The 20000-nt window shown below is 44.5% G+C and overlaps 1 protein-coding gene across 1 annotated transcript in view; it reads left to right on the top strand.

Moving 5' to 3' along the window:
- The window catches only part of sgcz (sarcoglycan zeta), a 315374-nt gene that overhangs the window by 272056 nt on the left and 23318 nt on the right, over nt 1-20000 (top strand). The window contains exon 7 of the mRNA XM_031814950.1: nt 11648-11771. Within this exon, the coding sequence (XP_031670810.1) occupies nt 11648-11771 (124 nt within the window). The remainder of the gene's footprint in view (nt 1-11647; nt 11772-20000) is intronic.

The raw sequence follows: 20000 nt of genomic DNA, 5'->3' as shown, positions 1-20000 counted from the left end.
ACAGAAGGTAAAAGAAGAGAGAGAGAGAGACAGAAGGTAAAAGAAGAGAGAGAGAGAGACAGAAGGTAAAAGAAGAGAGAGAGAGACAGAAGGTAAAAGAAGAGAGAGAGAGACAGAAGGTAAAAGAAGAGCGAGAGAGAGACAGAAGGTAAAAGAAGAGAGAGAGAGAGAGACAGAAGGTAAAAGAAGAGAGAGAGACCGTAGAGAGACAGACGGTAAAAGTAGGGAGAGAGAGAGAGAGAGAGAGAGACAGAAGGTAAAATAAGAGAGAGAGAGACAGAAGGTAAAATAAGAGAGAGAGAGACAGAAGATAAAATGAGAGAGAGACCGTAGAGTGACAGACGGTAAAAGTAGGGAGAGAGAGAGAGAGAGAGAGACAGAAGGTAAAAGAAGAGAGAGAGAGACAGAAGGTAAAAGAAGAGAGAGAGAGACAGAAGGTAAAAGAAGAGAGAGAGAGAGAAGGTAAAAGAAGAGAGAGAGAGAGAGACAGAAGGTAAAAGAAGAGAGAGAGACTGTAGAGAGACAGACGGTAAAAGTAGGGAGAGAGAGAGAGAGAGAGAGAGTAAGAGAGAGAGACAGAAGGTAAAATAAGAGAGAGAGAGACAGAAGATAAAATGAGAGAGAGACCGTAGAGTGACAGACGGTAAAAGTAGGGAGAGAGAGAGAGAGAGAGAGAGAGAGACAGAAGGTAAAATAAGAGAGAGAGAGACAGAAGGTAAAATAAGAGAGAGAGAGACAGAAGATAAAAGGAGAGAGAGAGAGACAGTAGAGAGACAGACGGTAAAATAAGAGAGAGAGAGAGACAGTAGAGAGACAGAAGGTGAAAGAAGAGAGAGAGAGTAGAGAGACAGGAGTTTGATTAAAGAGAACAAAATCTCAAACAAGAGTCAGAAGACAGAGAGTGCGTGTCATCAGCAATCAGCTAATTCCACTAGCTAACACTGGCTCTATAATCAGATGCGCATTGATCAAGCTGTTGGACGTCGACACATAGCCTACGTCCCAAATGACACCCTTTTCCCTACATAGTGCACTACTTTTGACCGGAGCCCTATGGGCCCTATTCAAAAGTTGTGCACTATATAAGGAAGAGGGTCCATTTGGGATGAAGCCATAGAGTTCACAGAGGTCCAGACTCAATTAAAGCCTCATCCAAAGAACTACAGAGGAACAGATCCAGTCGATATCCTCCTCTTCCCTCTCTGTACCCCCTTACAACTCTACCACCCTACCCCCGGTCAAAGGGGAACCCCTTCGAGACTCCAACCCCACTCACAGTCAAGGGCTTTGGGAGAGATCTTCCCTACATATCCCCCTTCCCTCCAAAGCCACAGTGCAGTACAGTGATGCTCATGAAGTAAAGTTTTAAGTTGGCTCTTAGGGAAGGTTTCTCTGAAGTGAACATGGCTCTTAGGGAACGTTTCTCTGAAGTGAACATGGCTCTTAGGGAACATTTCTCTGAAGTGAACATGGCTCTTAGGGAATGTTTCTCTGAAGTGAACATGGCTCTTAGGGAACATTTCTCTGAAGTGAACATGGCTCTTAGGGAACGTTTCTCTGAAGTGAACATGGCTCTTAGGGAACATTTCTCTGAAGTGAACATGGCTCTTAGGGAATGTTTCTCTGAAGTGAACATGGCTCTTAGGGAACATTTCTCTGAAGTGAACATGGCTCTTAGGGAACGTTTCTCTGAAGTGAACATGGCTCTTAGGGAACATTTCTCTGAAGTGAACTTGTCTCTTTAGGAAAGTTTTTCGCAAGTTTGACTGAAAGTAAGGAAAAGTTTCATGGAGGTTTGGCTCGAAACGGAAGTTGGTTCTGTGGGAAGCTTGATGATTCGCTTCACTCTTGTGGCCCATTTTAATAATAATGTCCATCAGATCAGGTGGGTTGGAAGTTAATGAAAATCCTTGGCTAAGGTCAACACAGCCGGTACTGTATTTCTTTAGTATGTGGGCTATGTACAGGAACAACCATCTGGGTCTTTTATGACAAAAACCAAAGCGCCTTTTATTCATTATCATGCAGATTTACCGGGACATTGAGCAACAAGGACGTTCTCTAACATTCTCTTCCATCAACCATTAATTAGTTACACTGAAAGAGGCATTACAGGCATAGGAAAAGGCCTGAACAGAGTTGGGTTATGTAAATAATTTGGTGTGTATGCGTGTACCAGCCTCTGTATATAGCCGTGTCAATGTGAACCCAGAGGTTATGATGCTCTGTGGCCTGGTTGCTGACATGTTAGTTTTAGAGCAGGCTGGACACCCAGGTCTCTTATAGCAGATGGAGAGCTTTCCACCCCACCTTCGCTGCTTCCTCGGCGAGTAGTGTGCCTTCTCAACCTGGCTGCCTTCTCAGCCTGGCTGCCTTCTCAGCCTGGCTGCCTTCTCAGCCTGGCTGCCTTCTCAGCCTGGCTGCCTTCACTGCCGGGCATTGCCCTAGTATGTGTGATATTGTTTCCAACCTTCTGCATACGGCCTCCACTTTGTTCCGCCCGCGAGCCAATGTCTCCCTTGTAGGATATACGTTTGCCCCCAGTTTAAGCGCAGCTACATAGTGTCGCTGTTTAAATCGCACCGCTGCTGGATCTGCGAGCCAGCTGTAGCTGATCTTGTCTTGGTGGAACCTGCCAGTTCTATTTCCTTGGCTTGGCAGCGCCTCCCAATCCTCCAATCCTTTCCACCTCCAGTTAGAGGGGTTGTTGCACAGCTGCTTGTGCTTTTTTGTCTCCACCTCTGCTCCCTTTGTGCTTGAGCCATCTTCCCCGACTGGCATCATAGCATCTAGGCTTTATCACAGGTTCGGAGTTTGCTCCGGGACTCCCACTGCCCATATCCACAGTTTAGAAAATTCCTCCTGTGGCATTGTGTATCCCGTTACCGCCCTTGTCAGTGGGTCTGACGACACTGCCAGGTTAAATAACCTGCGCCTGCATTGCTGGTATCATTTTTGCCAACTCCACAATGCCAAGCCGCCGTGTCTGCTCCTGCATAGATCAGGCCGTCACAGGTTGACGGAGGCAGGTGCAGCCACTTTCTCACTGCTGTTTTAACTATCCCATCTAGGATAGTTAGTTCGACTGTCCCGATGTCCCCGTGGTTTACCGTATATATCACTCGGGGGACTGCATATGTGTTTAGTACCCTTACTCTTTGGCTGGGTTGTAGTGGCGCTTGATTGATTCCGCTGACCCACTTGAGGATTTGTCCTCTCAAATCCGGCTTTGAAATCCCCAGCCAGGGGTTCACTTTCATGCCCAGATATTTTTCTGATTTATCTGGGTCAATCCGGTGTAGCTTTTCCCCTTCGATTGCCTGACAGTTATTGACAGTGAATGCTCCACCCCCGCGTCTCACCATGACCCCATGGCACTTTTTTGGCTGCACGCACAGGCCAAAAAGTTGACAGAAACGTTCCAATATTTGGATGTTATGTTGCATGCCCTCCCCAAAGAGCTGCTCATAAGCACCAAGTCATCAGCGAATGCTAGGGTAGTCACCTTACTCCCCCAAACCTGTAGCCCTCTCCCATACGCACAAGCTTGTGAATCATAGGGTCCACCGCAATGTTGAAGAGGAGGGGCGACATTGGGTCTCCCTGTTTCACTCCCACTTTCATTTCGATTGGCGGTGAGGTTCCTTCCTTCAGCTTTATTCTCGTGCGCACCTCCTCGTAGGAGTCCTTGATTAGTCTGATTATATGGCTATCCAGTCCCCTCTCCTTCAGGACATGGATTAAGTGTTCATGTGTCACTGAGTCAAATGCCTTGGCAATGTCTGTGAATACCACTGCTAGAGCCCTTCTCTCTTTCTTGCTCTGATGTAATACTCCATTTAGGACCATCAGGTTCTCCGCACACCCAGGGGTGGCAATAAAACCCCTTTCCCTGGGGTTGATCAGACACACCTTTGTCCTATAGTTGTATTTGTGGCCAAAGAATACATTAGAAGTAAAACTCCCACTTAAAAAAAAAAACACTTTAAAAAATCTCAGCTGGCCAATCAGCTGTTTATTTGTCATGGATATTTTTAATGACCTGTAAACGTCCACACCATTCTGTTGTTGGGGTACGCCCACACAATTCAAACATAGAAAAGCTGATTTTTAACATACTTAACTTTTGGGAAGGAAAACTATTTAACTCATATTGTAATTATAAGTCATATTTCATGGAAATCTGGAAACACTGGACAGTTACTTTGAGGTGTTGATGTGGAGAGAGGAAACTGATCCCAGATCTGTATCTGCGGCCAACTTCCACCTAGTGCTAGCTCATCAGAGGGCCTTCTTACTGTACAGGAACCACTCTTCTGGAAAGGGGAATTTATAGACAGAGTGGGAGATTTTAGCTGAGTGAAGCAGACTGTCTGTGTTCTAAAACGGTCCGTTTGTATGTGTCCAGTCCACCCCAGATAAATGGGTTTACAGTACAGTGTGTAGCCAGCTGGGAGTTTCCCCGTCTCCTCAAGCATGTGTTGGAACAAGCTGCAGCTAATGGAGTGCAGTGTTTACCGTTGTTCATTTGATGTTTGGTTACTTCTTCAGGGGGCAATTGGAAATAAGTGAAATTTAAACACAGTACATTTGCATGTGTGTGTGTGTGTACACGTGTTTGTAGTTAATCTGTGTGTGTATCTGTGTATCAGATTCTGTTTTCTTTCGTCTCAAACCGAAACACCCTCTGGCCATTTCTCCTAGTCTTACTCAAACTGAAAAAAAAAATTGCGGGCTCCAAAAACCTGATATTATCAAAATATCTCACCGCCGAAACACGCCTTCTGTTCTCTAAGCGGCCACAACAGCTGCCGACACCCTCCAGACGTAACCGCGGCAACGGGCGTATACGGTTTGGAGGCCCGCGAGGCCCCGGGCATATTGAGGTCCGTCTGCCTTCCTGGTAAAAAAATCTAATTGATACTTATTGAGCCATCAGTAGCCTTCCAGTAGAGATGTAGTGACTGAGAGAAGCTCCGGCTTAGTCTAATCACCTGTCCTCTTCTTTTACTTCCAACCAAAACATCATTATCGTCTTCAACCATTTTTATTTTTTTAACACTCTGAAAACACTCACCAGCTGGGACTTTCAGGGGCTTTTGTTAGATTTACTGGCAACACCTGGATCTGCGAGTCGGATCGAAATGGATTGGCCACCTTCCAATTCTGATATTTTTTCACTAATTGGTATTTTGACCAATCAGATCAGCTCCTTTGCCCACAATTGTGCATAAGGTCAGAATTGGGCTGCCTGTGTAAATGCAGCCATCGTCACCCTATATTATATTGTTGTTCTGTAACATGAGCTTTTGTATATAGAGAGCAAATCCTTATATATATGTATATATATCACAGGCCTCAAATCAAATCACATTTTATTGGTCACATACACATGGTTAGCAGATGTTCATGTGAGTGTAATGAAAGGCGTGTGCTTCTAGTTCTGACAGAGCAGTAATATCTAATAAGAAATCCAACAATTCCACAACAACTACCAAATACACACAAATGTAAAGGGATGGAATAAGAATATGTACATATATGAATATATATATATAAATACATGAATGAGCAGTATATACAAATACATATGAGATGAGTAATGTAAGATATGTAAACATTATTAAAGTGGCATTATTTAAAGTGACTAGTGATCCATTTATTAAAGTGGCCATTGATTTGAGTCTGTATGTAGGCAGCAGCCTCTGTGTTAGTGATGGCTGTTTAACAGTCTGATGGCCTTGAGATAGAGGCTGTTTTTCAGTCTCTCGGTCCCAGCTTTGATGCACCTGTACTGACCTCGCCTTCTGGATGGTAACGTGGTGAACAGGCAGTCGTTCGGGTGGTTGTTGTCCTTGATGATCTTTTTGGCCTTTCTGTGACGTTGGGTGTTGTAGGTGTCCTGGAGGGCAGGTAGTTTGCCCCCGGTGATGCGTTGTGCAGACCTCACTACCCTCAGGCGAGCCTTACATTTGAGGGCGGTACAGTTGCTGTACCAGGTGGTGAAAAAGCCTGATAGGGTGCTCTCAATTGTGCATTTGTAAAAGTTTGTGAGGGTTTTAGGTGACAAGCCAAATTTCTTCAGCCTCCTGAGGTTGAAGAGGCGCTCCTTCACCACACTATCTGTGTAGGTGGACCATTTCTGTTTGTCTGTGATGTGTACGCAGAAGAACTTAAAACTTTCCACTACTGTCCCGTCGATGTGGATAGGGGGATGCTCCCTCTGAAGTTCACGATCGTCTCCTTTGTTTTGTTGACGTTGAGTGAGAGGTTGTTTTCCTGACACCACACTCTGAGGGCCTCCTCCCTGTAGGCTGTCTCATCGTTGTTGGTAATCAAACGCCTGCAAACATTTGTGAACTTGATGATTTGAGTTGGAGGCGTGCATGGCCATGCAGTCATGGGCGAATAGGGAGTACAGGAGGGGGCTGAGCACGCACCCATGTGGGGCCCCAGTGTTGAGGATCAGCGAAGTGGAGATTTTGTTTCCTACCTTCACCACCTTGGGGCGGACCATCAGAAATTCCAGGACCCAATTGCACAGGTCAGGGTTGAGACCAAGGGCCTCAAGCTTAATGATGATCTTGGAGGCCACTATGGTGTTGAATGCTGAGCTGTAGTCAATGAACAGCATTCTTACGTAGGTATTCTTTCTGTCCAGATGGGGGCAGTGTGCAGTAGTGTTCATGGTGTTAGTAACTTCGGGCCCTAGTTATTGACTCAAATGCTAACTGGAGTTTCACAGGCATATACTGGCAAATCTCCAATTGCTACAGATCTCAAGTTATGAGCAGACTCCTAACTGAATGCCTGAGTTCTTCCTACCTATTGATAACTTTAGAAAGTGAAACGACCACTTCAGATAGGAGGGGATACTAATCCAGCCTCACATAGCAGAATATCCACCCTAGATTATCCTTACTACCCTAAACCTACTGGCCCCAGTTATAATGCTTCAGAGTGGTTTTAATACCTCCTGTTAACCCACCAACCACTTCAGCTGGAAGTGGATCTATGAATCCGGCCTCACACTCACACTCAAACTACCATTCCAGTATTTTACTTGCTATATTGTATTTACTTTGCCATCATGGCCTTTTTTTGCCTTTACCTCCCTTCTCACCTCATTTGCTCACATTGTATATAGACTTGTTTATACTGCATTATTGACTGTATGTTTGTTTTTACTCCATGTGTAACTCTGTGTCGTTTTATCTGTCGAACTGCTTTGCTTTATCTTGGCCAGGTCGCAATTGTAAATGAGAACTTGTTCTCAACTTGCCTACCTGGTTAAATAAAGGTAAAATAAATAAATAAATAAATAAACACAGCAGAATATCCACCCTATCCATCGTCTCCTATAGCGTATAGACTCACTCCAGTGGTGGGCTGCATGGGCCAGATTGACTGAGCACCCCAGAAGCCTGAACTATTGATTTATTGTGAAGCCTGCACTGATTTAGCTAGCGGCCTTTCTGACGTTATGTGTCGTTTCACTTCAACCTGGGACTGAGCCTGGGACTGAGCCTGGGACTGAGCCTGGGACTGAGCCTGGGACTGAGCCTGGGACTGAGCCTTGGACTGAACCTGGGTCTGCAGGTGTTACTGCCACTAGGAGGAGGAGAGAGGCCTTGAGCTGTCTTCACAAATACCTTACATCTGACCCAGCATTTTATTTTTTGTGCAGAGTGAGAGAATGTCGGACGTTTCCCCTCCACCACGTGAGACCAGGGAAAGAGGCAATGACACTGTATGTGGAACAATATGTCACATTGTTACGGCTCCCTCATCATCTCTCTCTGTTTCTCTGTCTCTCTCACACATCTAGCACAGATAGATTAATGTGAGCAGCTCGCTCGTATTACCCATTTTATCTCTCTCTCTTACGCTCTCTTTCTTCCTCCCCCATGTCTCTCTCTCTTTTGAAATGCCACATCACCTCAAAAGCGCCTGACGTTTCAGTCCCTCTCCAAGAAAAGTGATCCTCTCCTTTCCTCCTATCCTCTCCTTTCCTCCTTTCCTCTCCTATCCTCTCCTTTCCTCCTTTCCTCTCCTATCCTCTCCTTTCCTAATTTCCTCTCCTTTCCTAATTTCCTCTCCTTTCCTCTCCTTTCCTCCTTTCCTCTCCTTTCCTATTTTCCTCTCCTTTCCTCTTTTCCTCTCCTTTCCTATTTTCCTCTCCTTTCCTCTTTTCCTCTCCTTTCCTCATTTCCTCTCTTTTCCTACTGTCCTCATTTTCTCCCTCTCTTTTATCTTGTCTTTAAGGGAAGTGTTTTCATCAATAGTTTTAGACTACCTGACAGGCATTTCAGGCAGACGAACAATGGTGTTTCTTCTCCTAGCAGGAGGCAGTATGAGTCAGCATATGGTCGCTCAGAGGGGTGGCATGCAGTAGTACAACAGATTCCATCAAGCTTGGATGAAATAGGAGATAAAACCACATATAGATTATTTCTCGATTCATTTTTCTTTTACCCAATTCAAAAAGACTAGTATTTCCAGCTCATCAAATATGAAACATATGTTTCTCCTGACCACATGACTGACTGGATGTAATGGCTGTGCAGACTTTTTTTCAGGCCCTGCCCTAAAACACTAATTATGGTTCAGGCTGTTTGTGATTTGACTATTTGGATCAGGTTTGTTAATGCTGGGCAGGAACAAAAGCCTGCACACCTAGTAGCTGCAAACCCCTGGTCTGATGTGATCCAGTTTACCTGACACTGATGAAACCTATTCCTGAATTAAAAAGGAATAGAGAATCTCTAGGTTCAGAGAACCTGCCCTAAAAGCCTAGCTGGTCTATGTTGAACGAGGTGTAGGGATGAAATATTCTGCTAACTTTCCCAAAATTCTAAAGTTTTCCAGAAATATTCCACAGAGATTTCTGGAAAACCTGGGAATTTTGGGAAAGTTACCGCAATTTTCCAACCCTAAAGGTGTCTAAGTCTGGCTGCTCACATATCAGCTTGTTGTTCTAACTCTCACCCTACTAGTTCCACTTCAATGCATCTGTTTGTTTTCACATCGGGACATGTTAGCCTCTCACAGCGGTCTGTGGTAGGCCACTTTTACTGGCACTCCGCTTTGAGCCACTCACACTCTCAGCAGGGAGCCCCAGTGCACCATGGGAAGTTAAAGAGCTGCTTGTGCCTTGTTCTGATTGTGTTGCTAGCCGTGTAAGAGCTGCTGTTCTTAGAGCGTAGCCTGGCGTTTCAGTTGCTGGTTTGTACTGGATTTGATTGGTACGGTGTCCATATTAGGACATAGTATGAGAAGTATGGGGTCCATATTAGGACAGCCAGATGAGGATGTTTTATGTAAATGTGACGAGAGACTGACTGGAAGCTTTTGTGTAATAAAATAGTATTTAACTACTGCTTTGAGGGTGTGTATACACTATTTATACACAAGTATGTAGACAACCCTTTCAAAGTAGCAGATTTGGCTATTTCAGCAAAGTCCGTCAGCGACCCGGGCAGAACACGAAGGACGGACCCCAGTCTTTTCACTATTGATACAATTATCACCGATGGGATGCATGGAGCCATGAAATTACATTTTCATGAAATTAAAATCCCAAAATTCCCAGGGTCTCACTGCCATTTGCAATTTCCCGGGCTACATTTCACAACCGCAGACGGGCAGGACGCGAATGTCTTTTTTCCGTTTGTCATTTTTCGACCCAACCTAAGGATTTGTCAGGGAATCTACTGTAGTTAGTAGTAGGTTGTGCTGGATGGATCATGGTTAGAAACAGGATCACGGTGCATTAGTTTGTAAATGTGAAGATGGAGAAGCCTTGAAACACCTTCAGGTGACCTCGCTGCTGCTCTTGCCTTGCGGGCTCACACATACAGAGTCTCACACCTGCCTACACACTATTTTACACCTGACTGGCATTCGGCATTTAAGTGCTCTGAGTTTTACGAAATGCAACATTTACTTTTCGGTGATCAGAACCCCCACCCCCCATGTACCCATATACTCCATTACCCATAGTTCCGAGTCATCCCCCATACCTGTCTCTCTGTGACAAGTGTTGTGAGTTTTGTAACTTTTACAACCCAGTTGAAGGCTCTCACCTGTTCTTTTCCTCTGGGAGATTCATGGAGCGAGTTTAGCAGGGTCTACTTCTACGGGATATAACTTCTCTTGGAGATGGGGACTTCAAAAAAGTAGTCACAAAAGTCACAGTGGCTTGAAAATGTCATTTTCCAACCATTTCTCATCGTTCAAGTCGGCTCACTCTTCCTGCCAGACGGCACCTTTGTATCGCTTAGCGCTCTCTGACACTTTAAACGATTTATGTCGCCCCGACAGGCGACACAGAAGGGTGATGTGTTTTTAATTTTTTGACCGAAAAGGTCATGGGTTCAGATCTCAAGTGGTAACATGGCGATATGGCATCAGGGCCATTAAAGGAGAAAGGTCAATGTGAATGTCAAGCTATATACGCCTGGAAAACATCTAACTTATATTGTGACTGAAACCTCCATGGAGAAAGTTCAGAGTTTTCCTGACTATGGTTTCTGTCTTGTCACACCCTCCCTCACTACCTTACAATGTGTATGCACCAGAACTATTATTACATTACCTCCCCCTCCGTTCCCCCCTGAGCTTTTAGAAGTTGTCAAATGAAGACGATAACTGTGTTGATGCATTCTCTCGTTGCCTATCTCTGTCATGTTATAAACAACATGTCCGCCATATAAAACAAGCCTTGGCGGACGGCGTTGAAGGTCAAGGCGGATCTCCTCGCCGGCGAGAAGGAACGCAGGAAGGCGGCTCCTGCATGATAATGAACTGGACCGATAAGACCTACAGTCTCTGACTCGGGTGTCTTTTCATATAAAGAATCACCACCAAGGCCCTGGCTTTCTGGATGGATGGAAACTTTTTACGTTTTCTTTTTTTTTGGTCTCCGAATCACCAGGCGGAACAGCAGCCAGAGCAGAAACAGAAAATCAATGACCTGATTGAATTCCTCTTTTAAAACGGCCGAAAGGACCAGAGCTATTCATAGATATTGGATGATATTCTGACTGTATAAGAGAACGAGGCTGTGAGCTTTTTTTTTGCAGAGAAGTTGGAAGGAGGGATCGTTAAGTCAATATATTCATTTCTGTCAGGTGGTTAATTATCCGAGGCCTGTTTCACCAGCTAACCTGATGGACCAGTGGACCAGATGACCGCTCAGTCCACAGGGAGACTTCCCATCCAGGCTTCCGTCTCTCTGTGTGTGTGTGTGTGTGTGTGTGTGTGTGTGTGTGTGTGTGTGTGTGTGTGTGTGTGTGTGTGTGTGTGTGTGTGTGTGTGTGTGTGTGTGTGTGTGTGTGTGCCTGTGTGTCACAGAGAGAGAGAGGAATAGTGAGAAAATATGTGTCCTAATGTGCCTGTGTATCACTTAGTGTCCCCCCTCCCTTTCACACCACAGTCCAATCAAATCCTCTCAGCTAGATCTGTGTAATAGTTTTTAAAGAAATGCTGCTTTAAAAGAAGTTTCAGTTCAGTTATTTTTTCCGATCGGCGACTTACATTCTAATTGTACACTGTGTTTTCATTATTGATCCTTCAAGTCACCCATGCTTTGAATCTAAAGTGATTCGTTGTCTAATTGAATCCCTGGATGTCTGGTTCTCTGCAGGCTGGAGTCTCCCACCAGGACCCTGAGTCTAGAGGCTCCCAGAGGGGTGGAGGTCAACGCCGGGGTGGGCGACTTCAAGGCCTCCTGCCGGAAAGACCTGTTGCTCCAGTCGTCAGAAGGAGAGGTGAGAGGGGGATACGGGGGTCAGGTTGGAGTGTGTTGGGGTGGGTGTGTTGTTGGGGTGTGTGTGTGTGTTTTAGGAGGGCTACAATACTGATGCTAGTAGCAGGAGTTCATTAAGTGTCTTATTAACCTAACGAGCTCCATCAATCAGCACAACCTTGTCCAGCTTTGTTCTCCTCTCTATTTATTTGGGGGAGAGATGTGACCTCATTAACGCTGCAGTCATGATGAGGTGCCTGTTATCTGTCTGTCTCTCTGTCTCTGTCTGTCTGCTCTTCGGTCTGTGGCCCAGCACGCTGTCGAGACTTCCCTGGAGCGAACCTTGTCATTAGCTCTGTAATTAACTCGGAAAGAAAAGCTGTGTTCTCCAAGACTGTGATAGTTTGATAGCATGGAACAGTAGGAGGAAAAATAACTATGCATGTTCTGACTTATTTGTCGCCTTCTTCTTTTCAAAGCTGATTTTTCAGGGGGAGGGACGGATGGTTTTGGGAAGAGCCTTTCGTCTCATAGTAAATGTTAGTGGCATTTAGAAGGTAACTTACTCCTAACTCCTAAAGCACCACTTCAATCTCTATTAGACTTCCTTGTTGCTATGACCGATAGTGCATCCTGGGCAGGTGAGAGGTCACAGGTTAGAGACCAGTGTGATAAGTAAATGTCCCCCTATAGAGTTAGACAGACCCTGATCCTGTCTTTTCAATGTCCAGTTCTTCTTCAGGAAGTGCACCCTCTATCCAACTCCATGATGTCCCCTGCGTGTTGTTTGCATGCTAAGCACAATGGCCGCTGCTGAAGTGGAACTGGTTTGTGTGATTGGTCCTAAACAACTCAAGCGTTGTCAGACTTTCAGAGTCCGTCTCCCTGCTGTTACAGGATCACCTTTAAATGAACACTAGCTGGTTCCTGAGATGTGTCCCGCTCTCCTTTCAGCTCCAGGCCCCCAGCCTGGCTTTAGTAACTACACCCGCTATTTAATTAACTTCCAACATCCCCGGTAAAAGATCATTGTATATCGTCACTTAACTATAAAAATACATTTTTTTTCTTATTTCTCCTCTTCCCTTCTTCTTTTTCATCTCTTTCCTGTATAGGAGATGTCTACCTTGTCTACCTTTTAGAGGTAGATCTGGAGTTGAAAGAAATGCACACCTGTTTAGGCTAGTGGAGTAGAACAGTTGAAAAAGAAAAGGAGAGCCTCACACTCTAGGAGCTCAGATGTAATCATTTAATAACTAAATATGTTTAGACAAGTGGTCTTCATCAGGGTCTGTCTGTCTTCATCAGGGTCTGTCTGTCTTCATCAGGGTCTGTCTGTCTTCATCAGGGTCTGTCTGTCTTCATCAGGGTCTACCATTAGAGGTAGATCTGTCTGTCTTCATCAGGGTCTGTCTGTCTTCATCAGGGTCTACCATTAGAGGTAGATCTGTCTTCATCAGGGTCTGTCTGTCTTCATCAGGGTCTACCATTAGAGGTAGGACAATGCCCTGAAGAGGAGAAGATACGATCATAGAGAGTGTAAGACGAGCACTAGACACTTGACACAAAGCGTTGTCGGCAAACCGTGGGCTTTGACGCACAACGAGGGGTGTTATGAAACAGATGGACCTCTCTGTAGCCTTAGTGTGACGGAGTTCTGTCAGTCTTTGTGCGCCGTGACACCCAGTGACACGTCCTGACCTTCCTGTCTTCGTCCCGCATCGACTTCCTCCCTCATCAGTCCAGCCCTGGCGGCCACACAAATTACAACTTGTGGGCCTCTATGAGGAAGTTGGGGAACACAGCCAATTAGATTTACTGCTCCTACTTTCCTCTCTCTGTCTTTTTAATTCTCAATTATTCCTCGTGTGATGGAGGACATTGACAGAAGAAGAGGGAGAAGAGGAGAAAATAGATGTCTCTGTCAATTTGGAAGGGAAGGCAAACCACATCGGACACCGGGGCTTAACGCGAAATCGATGTTGTCAGCAGCTGGCACTTAAAGGAGCTACATTCAAGTTTAAAAACTTTGGAGAGCCTGGAATTAAATCCAAATGGGTTCGGGTTCCCGATTCGGGAGCATCTTATCGCCGTCTCCGGGATTTCCATTAAAATCAGAGGGAATGAGACTTGACAGAGTCCTCTCGCTCTCCTCTAGTCCCGAGGCCTACTCACTCGCTCTGTCTGTCTCGCTCTCTTTCTCTCATCCCAAGGCCTACTCACTCTATCTTTCTCTCGCTCTCTTTATCTCTGTCTCTCTCTATTTCTTTCTCTCTCTCTGTATTTCTCACTCTCTCTCTCTCTCATCCCAAGGTCTCCTTACTCTCCCTTTCTCAACTCTCTCTCTCAGCTCTCCATATCTCTCTCTCCATGTCTCTCTCCATGTCTCTCTCTCTCTCTCTCTCTCTCATCCCTAGGTCTCCTTACTCTCCCTTTCTCAACTCTCTCTCTCAGCTCTCCATGTCTCTCTCAATTTCAATAGAATTCTCTCTCTCATTCAGCTCCCCATGTCTCACATGTAAACGGAAAAGAGCAGGCAGGTACTCAAATGAAATCTTGAAGCCTCCAATTGCCCAAAGCCTTTGACTGTCTCTTTTTTTTATTGTACATTAGTGCCATTCAACTTTAAGAGCGGAATATCGTAAAGTTCAATTGGCCTCATTCAACCTATTTAGAGAATGGCTAAGTAGTAATAGAAAGAATACAGTGTAGGTTAAGTGGGAGTTATTCTGAGCTTCTTAGCCTTTTAGCCACTTGCTAAAGCTGCACTGAAGTGGACGCTTAGAACTGCTTCCTGTCTCAACTATGTTTGTTGTTGTGGTGGTGGTAACTCACTTCCTCCTGCCGTTCCTTCTCTTTCTCCTCTTCCTCCTCTTCTCCCTCTTTCTCCTCCACCTACTCATCATCAGTCACAACTCTGAAACCTGAGTAGAAACCTACTTCTCATATCTAGTATGCAACATTTGACTGAAATCTGTCATGATCAACCCATATTTTCTCTGACTTTACAGTAAGACATTGAAGGCAGCCGTAATGGCACTTTCAACCAGGGCCCAACTAAATACACCTATACACATGTAACCACAAAGCTACGGTGACAAACTAGCACGGGTAACCCATATATGGTCTTACAGTCTAATTTCTTTGAATAAAGATCCAGGCTGCCTCCCAAAAGTTTGCTTTTACAGGCATTTCGCTACAACCACAATAACATCTGCTAAACACATGTATGTGACCAATAACATTTGATTTGATTTGATGTCACCCTATTCCCTATTTGGTGCACTACTTTTGACCAGGTGCCATACAGTAGCTCTGGTCAAAAGTAGTGCTCTATAAAGGGAATAGGGCGCCATTTGAGACGTACCCAGATAATGTATTCTCTAGTGTTTGGGAACAGAACTACAGTCTGACTGTAGTTGAGATATGGGAGAAATAATGGGAAAATCTGTCAAAATGGCAAACAACATAACTAGAGTACCCTACAGTCCCTTCAGAAGTATTCATACCCTTGACTTGTTCCACATTTGTGACTAGCCGTCACGATTCGGTCTTATGTAGCAACATTTTATTCTTTTTATTTTTTTACATTGGATAAAAGTAGAGACTCAGAGATAGACAACGGTATGTCATACAATTCTGTTGAGGAACAATGGGAAAGTAATTCTGCTTTGAAATTTGATAAACTTTTGACAAAATGACCCTTGAATGTTTTGGTGCATACTGCAGAGCTCTTCGTTGTCTACACTAAACAAACCCTCTTAAGCTTTAGCACCACCCATCTCTTTAAGGATTCAGGATTAAGGCTATGTACTAAACAACCAAACATTTCAGGACTAAAGGCTGGTTTATACCACCGGTCTGTTTGTAATTGTAATCTGGAGTGCCAGAGCGTGCTCTGGGCATTCATAAACTCAGAGCATTGTCAGATTGTCCGTTTAAATTCAGAGCGTTTGGCTCTCGGAGCTTTCAGAGTGCACACTGGATGCTCTGGCTGAGGAGTAGGGTAGATCTGAGCGTTCTGATCTAACAACAGCAGTCATGCACCCAAGCTAATGTTGGCTAACTTGCTAGCTACTTCCTGACACAAATGAGAGAACGGCTCACTCATTTTCCTCACCCTAGCAGAGCTGTTTGGGATGTTTTAATGTTATCAGAGCATTGGTGAAGACAGACAGACCCTGATGAAGACCGCTTGTCTAAACAGCAACGGTGCTGCTGGCAACAATTTAATTACGCTTTTTTGCCCATGTTTACTGCCGTATTCAACAGGTTCGTAAATTCGGCTGTTATTCTGCGCTCTGGCAAACTCAGACGAGAGTCCTCTGATATCGGAGTACATAGACATAGTCTATCGACAGTTGTCGCAGTGACGTCATAAACATTCTATTGAAATAGTTGCCACAGTATTCAAACGAGGCTGCAATGAAAACTAATGGGACTGTAGCGACTGTGTTGGCAACAAAATCCGGGGTGTGAACTAAGTTTCAATTCAGCATTGATTGACGTGATAATGGACTAATAATATCCGAGAAAGGATGAAAAAACGGACCCCTCTGACGCGGTACGTTACATCGTGACGTGTCACTACGTACTGTACGGCATGCATTTGCAACTCATTTTGTGCCGTATACAGCCTCTTTCCACCAGGGGTAGCCCGTCTCTCGCATATTAAAAACATGAAAAACAAGAAAGGGACAGGGTAAGGGGTAAGGGGGATACCTAGTCAGTTGTACCTTCTGTGTGTTCTCTTTTCGACTCCGTCTGCATATTTGCAATCAAACACCAGAATTTTCTCCATCTCATTGGCTATCATTCTCTAATTCCACTGATTTCAAAGCTCTGTCCTCCAGAAAGTGGAGAGCAACACTTATGCTGTTCTACTACGTGATATCTATCAAAAAGCCGCGTTAGAATGGATTACCAACACATACTGAACAGCTCATATTATAGACAGAAGTGTGCTATATGGCAGACCAATACATACTCATCTCTCGGCATATCCAGCCCACTCATTATCTCAGCCAATCATGGCTAACGGGAAGGTTTCTGACTTTTTCCGTGGCTAAACCAACTAGGCTCGTAATTTAACAATTGTATTCGTATTCACAGATGGTATACACGTTTATTATTAAGGCACATATAAGTTCACATGTTCCAGAAGGCATTTCTGCCAAAAAACGCATTTACTTTCAAATGGCGCTCCTGTGTAGTAGTGATGCCTGTGTTTAGCTCTATTCCATTTTTTTTGTATCCTAAAAAACTTCCTAGTTCTTGCAGATGACAAGCATACCCATAACATGATGTAGCCACCACCATGCTTGCAAATATGAAGAGTGGTACTCAGTGATGGGTTGTGTTGGATTTGCCCCAAACATAAAGCTTTGTATTCAGGACAAAAAGTTCAAGTTCATTTCTTTGCCACCTTTATGCAGTTTTCCCTTCAGTGCCTTGTTGCAAACAGGATGCATGTTTTGGAATATTTTTATTCCGTACAGGCTTCCTTCATTTCACAGTCATTTAGGTTAGTATTGTGGGGTAACTACAATTTTGTTGATCCATCCTCAGTTTTCTCCTATCACAGCCATTAAAATCTGTAACTGTTTTAAAGTCACCAATGGCCTCATGGTGAAGTCCCTGAGTGGTTTCCTTCCCCTCCGGCAACTGAGTTAGTAAGGACGCCTGTATCTTGGTAGTGACTGGGTGTATTAATACACCATCCAAAGTGAAATACATAACTTCACCATGCTCAAAGGGATATTCAATGTTATTTTTTTGTTTTTTTGACCCATCTACTATTACGTGCCCTTCTTTACGAGGCATTGGAACACCTCCCTGGTCTTTGTGGTTGAATCTGTGTTTGAAATTCACTGCTGGACTGAAGGACCTTACAGTAACAGTAATTGTATATGTGGGGTCAGGAGATAAGGTAGTCAATCCAAAATCATCTTACGCTCTATTATTGCACAATGTCTGTCCAATTTATTATGTGTCTTGTTAAGCAAATTATTACTCCTGAACAAATGTAGGCTTAACAAAGGGGTTAAATATGTATTGACTCAAGACGTTTAATCTTTTCATTCTTAATGAATTTGTAAGAATTTATAAAAACATAATTCCACTTTGACATTATGGGGTATTGTGTAAATCTAAATTTAATACATTTTAAATTCCGGCTGTAACACAACAACATTTGTAAAAGTCAAGGGGTGTGAATCATTTTTGAATGTTCTGTATGTTATCAACCAGCAGTTCAGAACTGATAAATCACAGCTGTCCAATGTTTGGCAATGACGATGGTAACCATGACGGTGGCGGGGTCTGCGTTCTGTCTGACATTGTCCTGGTGTCACGCTGAGGCAGCAGACAGGCGCACCCACACGCACGCACACACACGCTTCTAAAAGACCTATAGGACAGGCTTCCTTCATTGTTGTGTCTTTGTCCCTTCTGTCTGTGTGCATTATGCCGTCACTACTCTGGACTAGGTCTCAGGTTTATTATGGAGGTCAGTACAGTACTAGGGAATGTCACTACAGCTGGACTTGGTCTCAGGTTTATTGTGGTGGTCAGTACAGTACTATGGTCTGTCACTACAGCTGGACTAGGTCTCAGGTTTATTATGGGGGTCAGTACAGTACTAGGGTCTGTCACTACAGCTGGACTAGGTCTCAGGTTTATTATGGAGGTCAGTACAGTACTAGGGTCTGTCACTACAGCTGGGCTAGGTCTCAGGTTTATTATGGAGGTCAGTACAGTACTAGGGTCTGTCACTAGGTCTCAGGTTTATTATGGGGGTCAGTACAGTACTAGGGTCTGTCACTACAGCTGGACTAGGTCTCAGGTTTATTATGGAGGTCAGTACAGTACTAGGGTCTGTCACTACAGCTGGACTAGGTCTCAGGTTTATTATGGTGGTCAGTACAGTACTAGGGTCTGTCACTATAGCTGGACTAGGTATCAGGTTTATTATGGTGGTCAGTACAGTACTAGGGTCTGTCACTACAGCTGGACTAGGTCTCAGGTTTATTATGGGGGTCAGTACAGTACTAGGGTCTGTCACTACAGCTTTACTAGGTCTCAGGTATATTATGGGGGTCAGTACAGTACTAGGGTCTGTCACTACAGCTGGACTAGGTCTCAGGTTTATTATGGTGGTCAGTACAGTACTAGGGTCTGTCACTACAGCTGGACTAGGTCTCAGGTTTATTATGGTGGTCAGTACAGTACTAGGGTCTGTCACTACAGCTGGACTAGGTCTCAGGTTTATTATGGGGGTCAGTACAGTACTAGGGTCTGTCACTACAGCTGGGCTAGGTCTCAGGTTTATTATGGAGGTCAGTACAGTACTAGGGTCTGTCACTAGGTCTCAGGTTTATTATGGGGGTCAGTACAGTACTAGGGTCTGTAACTACAGCTGGACTAGGTCTCAGGTTTATTATGGAGGTCAGTACAGTACTAGGGTCTGTCACTAGGTCTCAGGTTTATTATGGGGGTCAGTACAGTACTAGGGTCTGTCACTACAGCTGGACTTGGTCTCAGGTTTATTGTGGTGGTCAGTACAGTACTATGGTCTGTCACTACAGCTGGACTAGGTCTCAGGTTTATTATGGAGGTCAGTACAGTACTAGGGTCTGTCACTAGGTCTCAGGTTTATTATGGAGGTCAGTACAGTACTAGGGTCTGTCACTAGGTCTCAGGTTTATTATGGAGGTCAGTACAGTACTAGGGTCTGTCACTAGGTCTCAGGTTTATTATGGAGGTCAGTACAGTACTAGGGTCTGTCACTACAGCTGGACTTGGTCTCAGGTTTATTGTGGTGGTCAGTACAGTACTATGGTCTGTCACTACAGCTGGACTAGGTCTCAGGTTTATTATGGGGGTCAGTACAGTACTAGGGTCTGTCACTACAGCTGGACTAGGTCTCAGGTTTATTATGGGGGTCAGTACAGTACTAGGGTCTGTCACTACAGCTGGACTAGGTCTCAGGTTTATTATGGAGGTCAGTACAGTACTAGGGTCTATCACTAGGTCTCAGGTTTATTATGGAGGTCAGTACAGTACTAGGGTCTGTCACTAGGTCTCAGGTTTATTATGGTGGTCAGTACAGTACTAGGGTCTGTTACTACATCTGGACTAGGTCTCAGGTTTATTATGGTGGTCAGTACAGTACTAGGATCTGTCACTACAGCTGGACTAGGTCTCAGGTTTATTATGGTGGTCAGTACAGTACTAGGGTATGTCACTATGG

This window comes from Oncorhynchus kisutch, unplaced genomic scaffold (genome assembly GCF_002021735.2).
Source record: "Oncorhynchus kisutch isolate 150728-3 unplaced genomic scaffold, Okis_V2 Okis07a-Okis12b_hom, whole genome shotgun sequence".
Lineage (NCBI taxonomy): Eukaryota > Metazoa > Chordata > Actinopteri > Salmoniformes > Salmonidae > Oncorhynchus > Oncorhynchus kisutch.
Note: the sequence above shows the minus strand (reverse complement) of the source record. Positions and strands in the feature narration are given on the sequence as shown.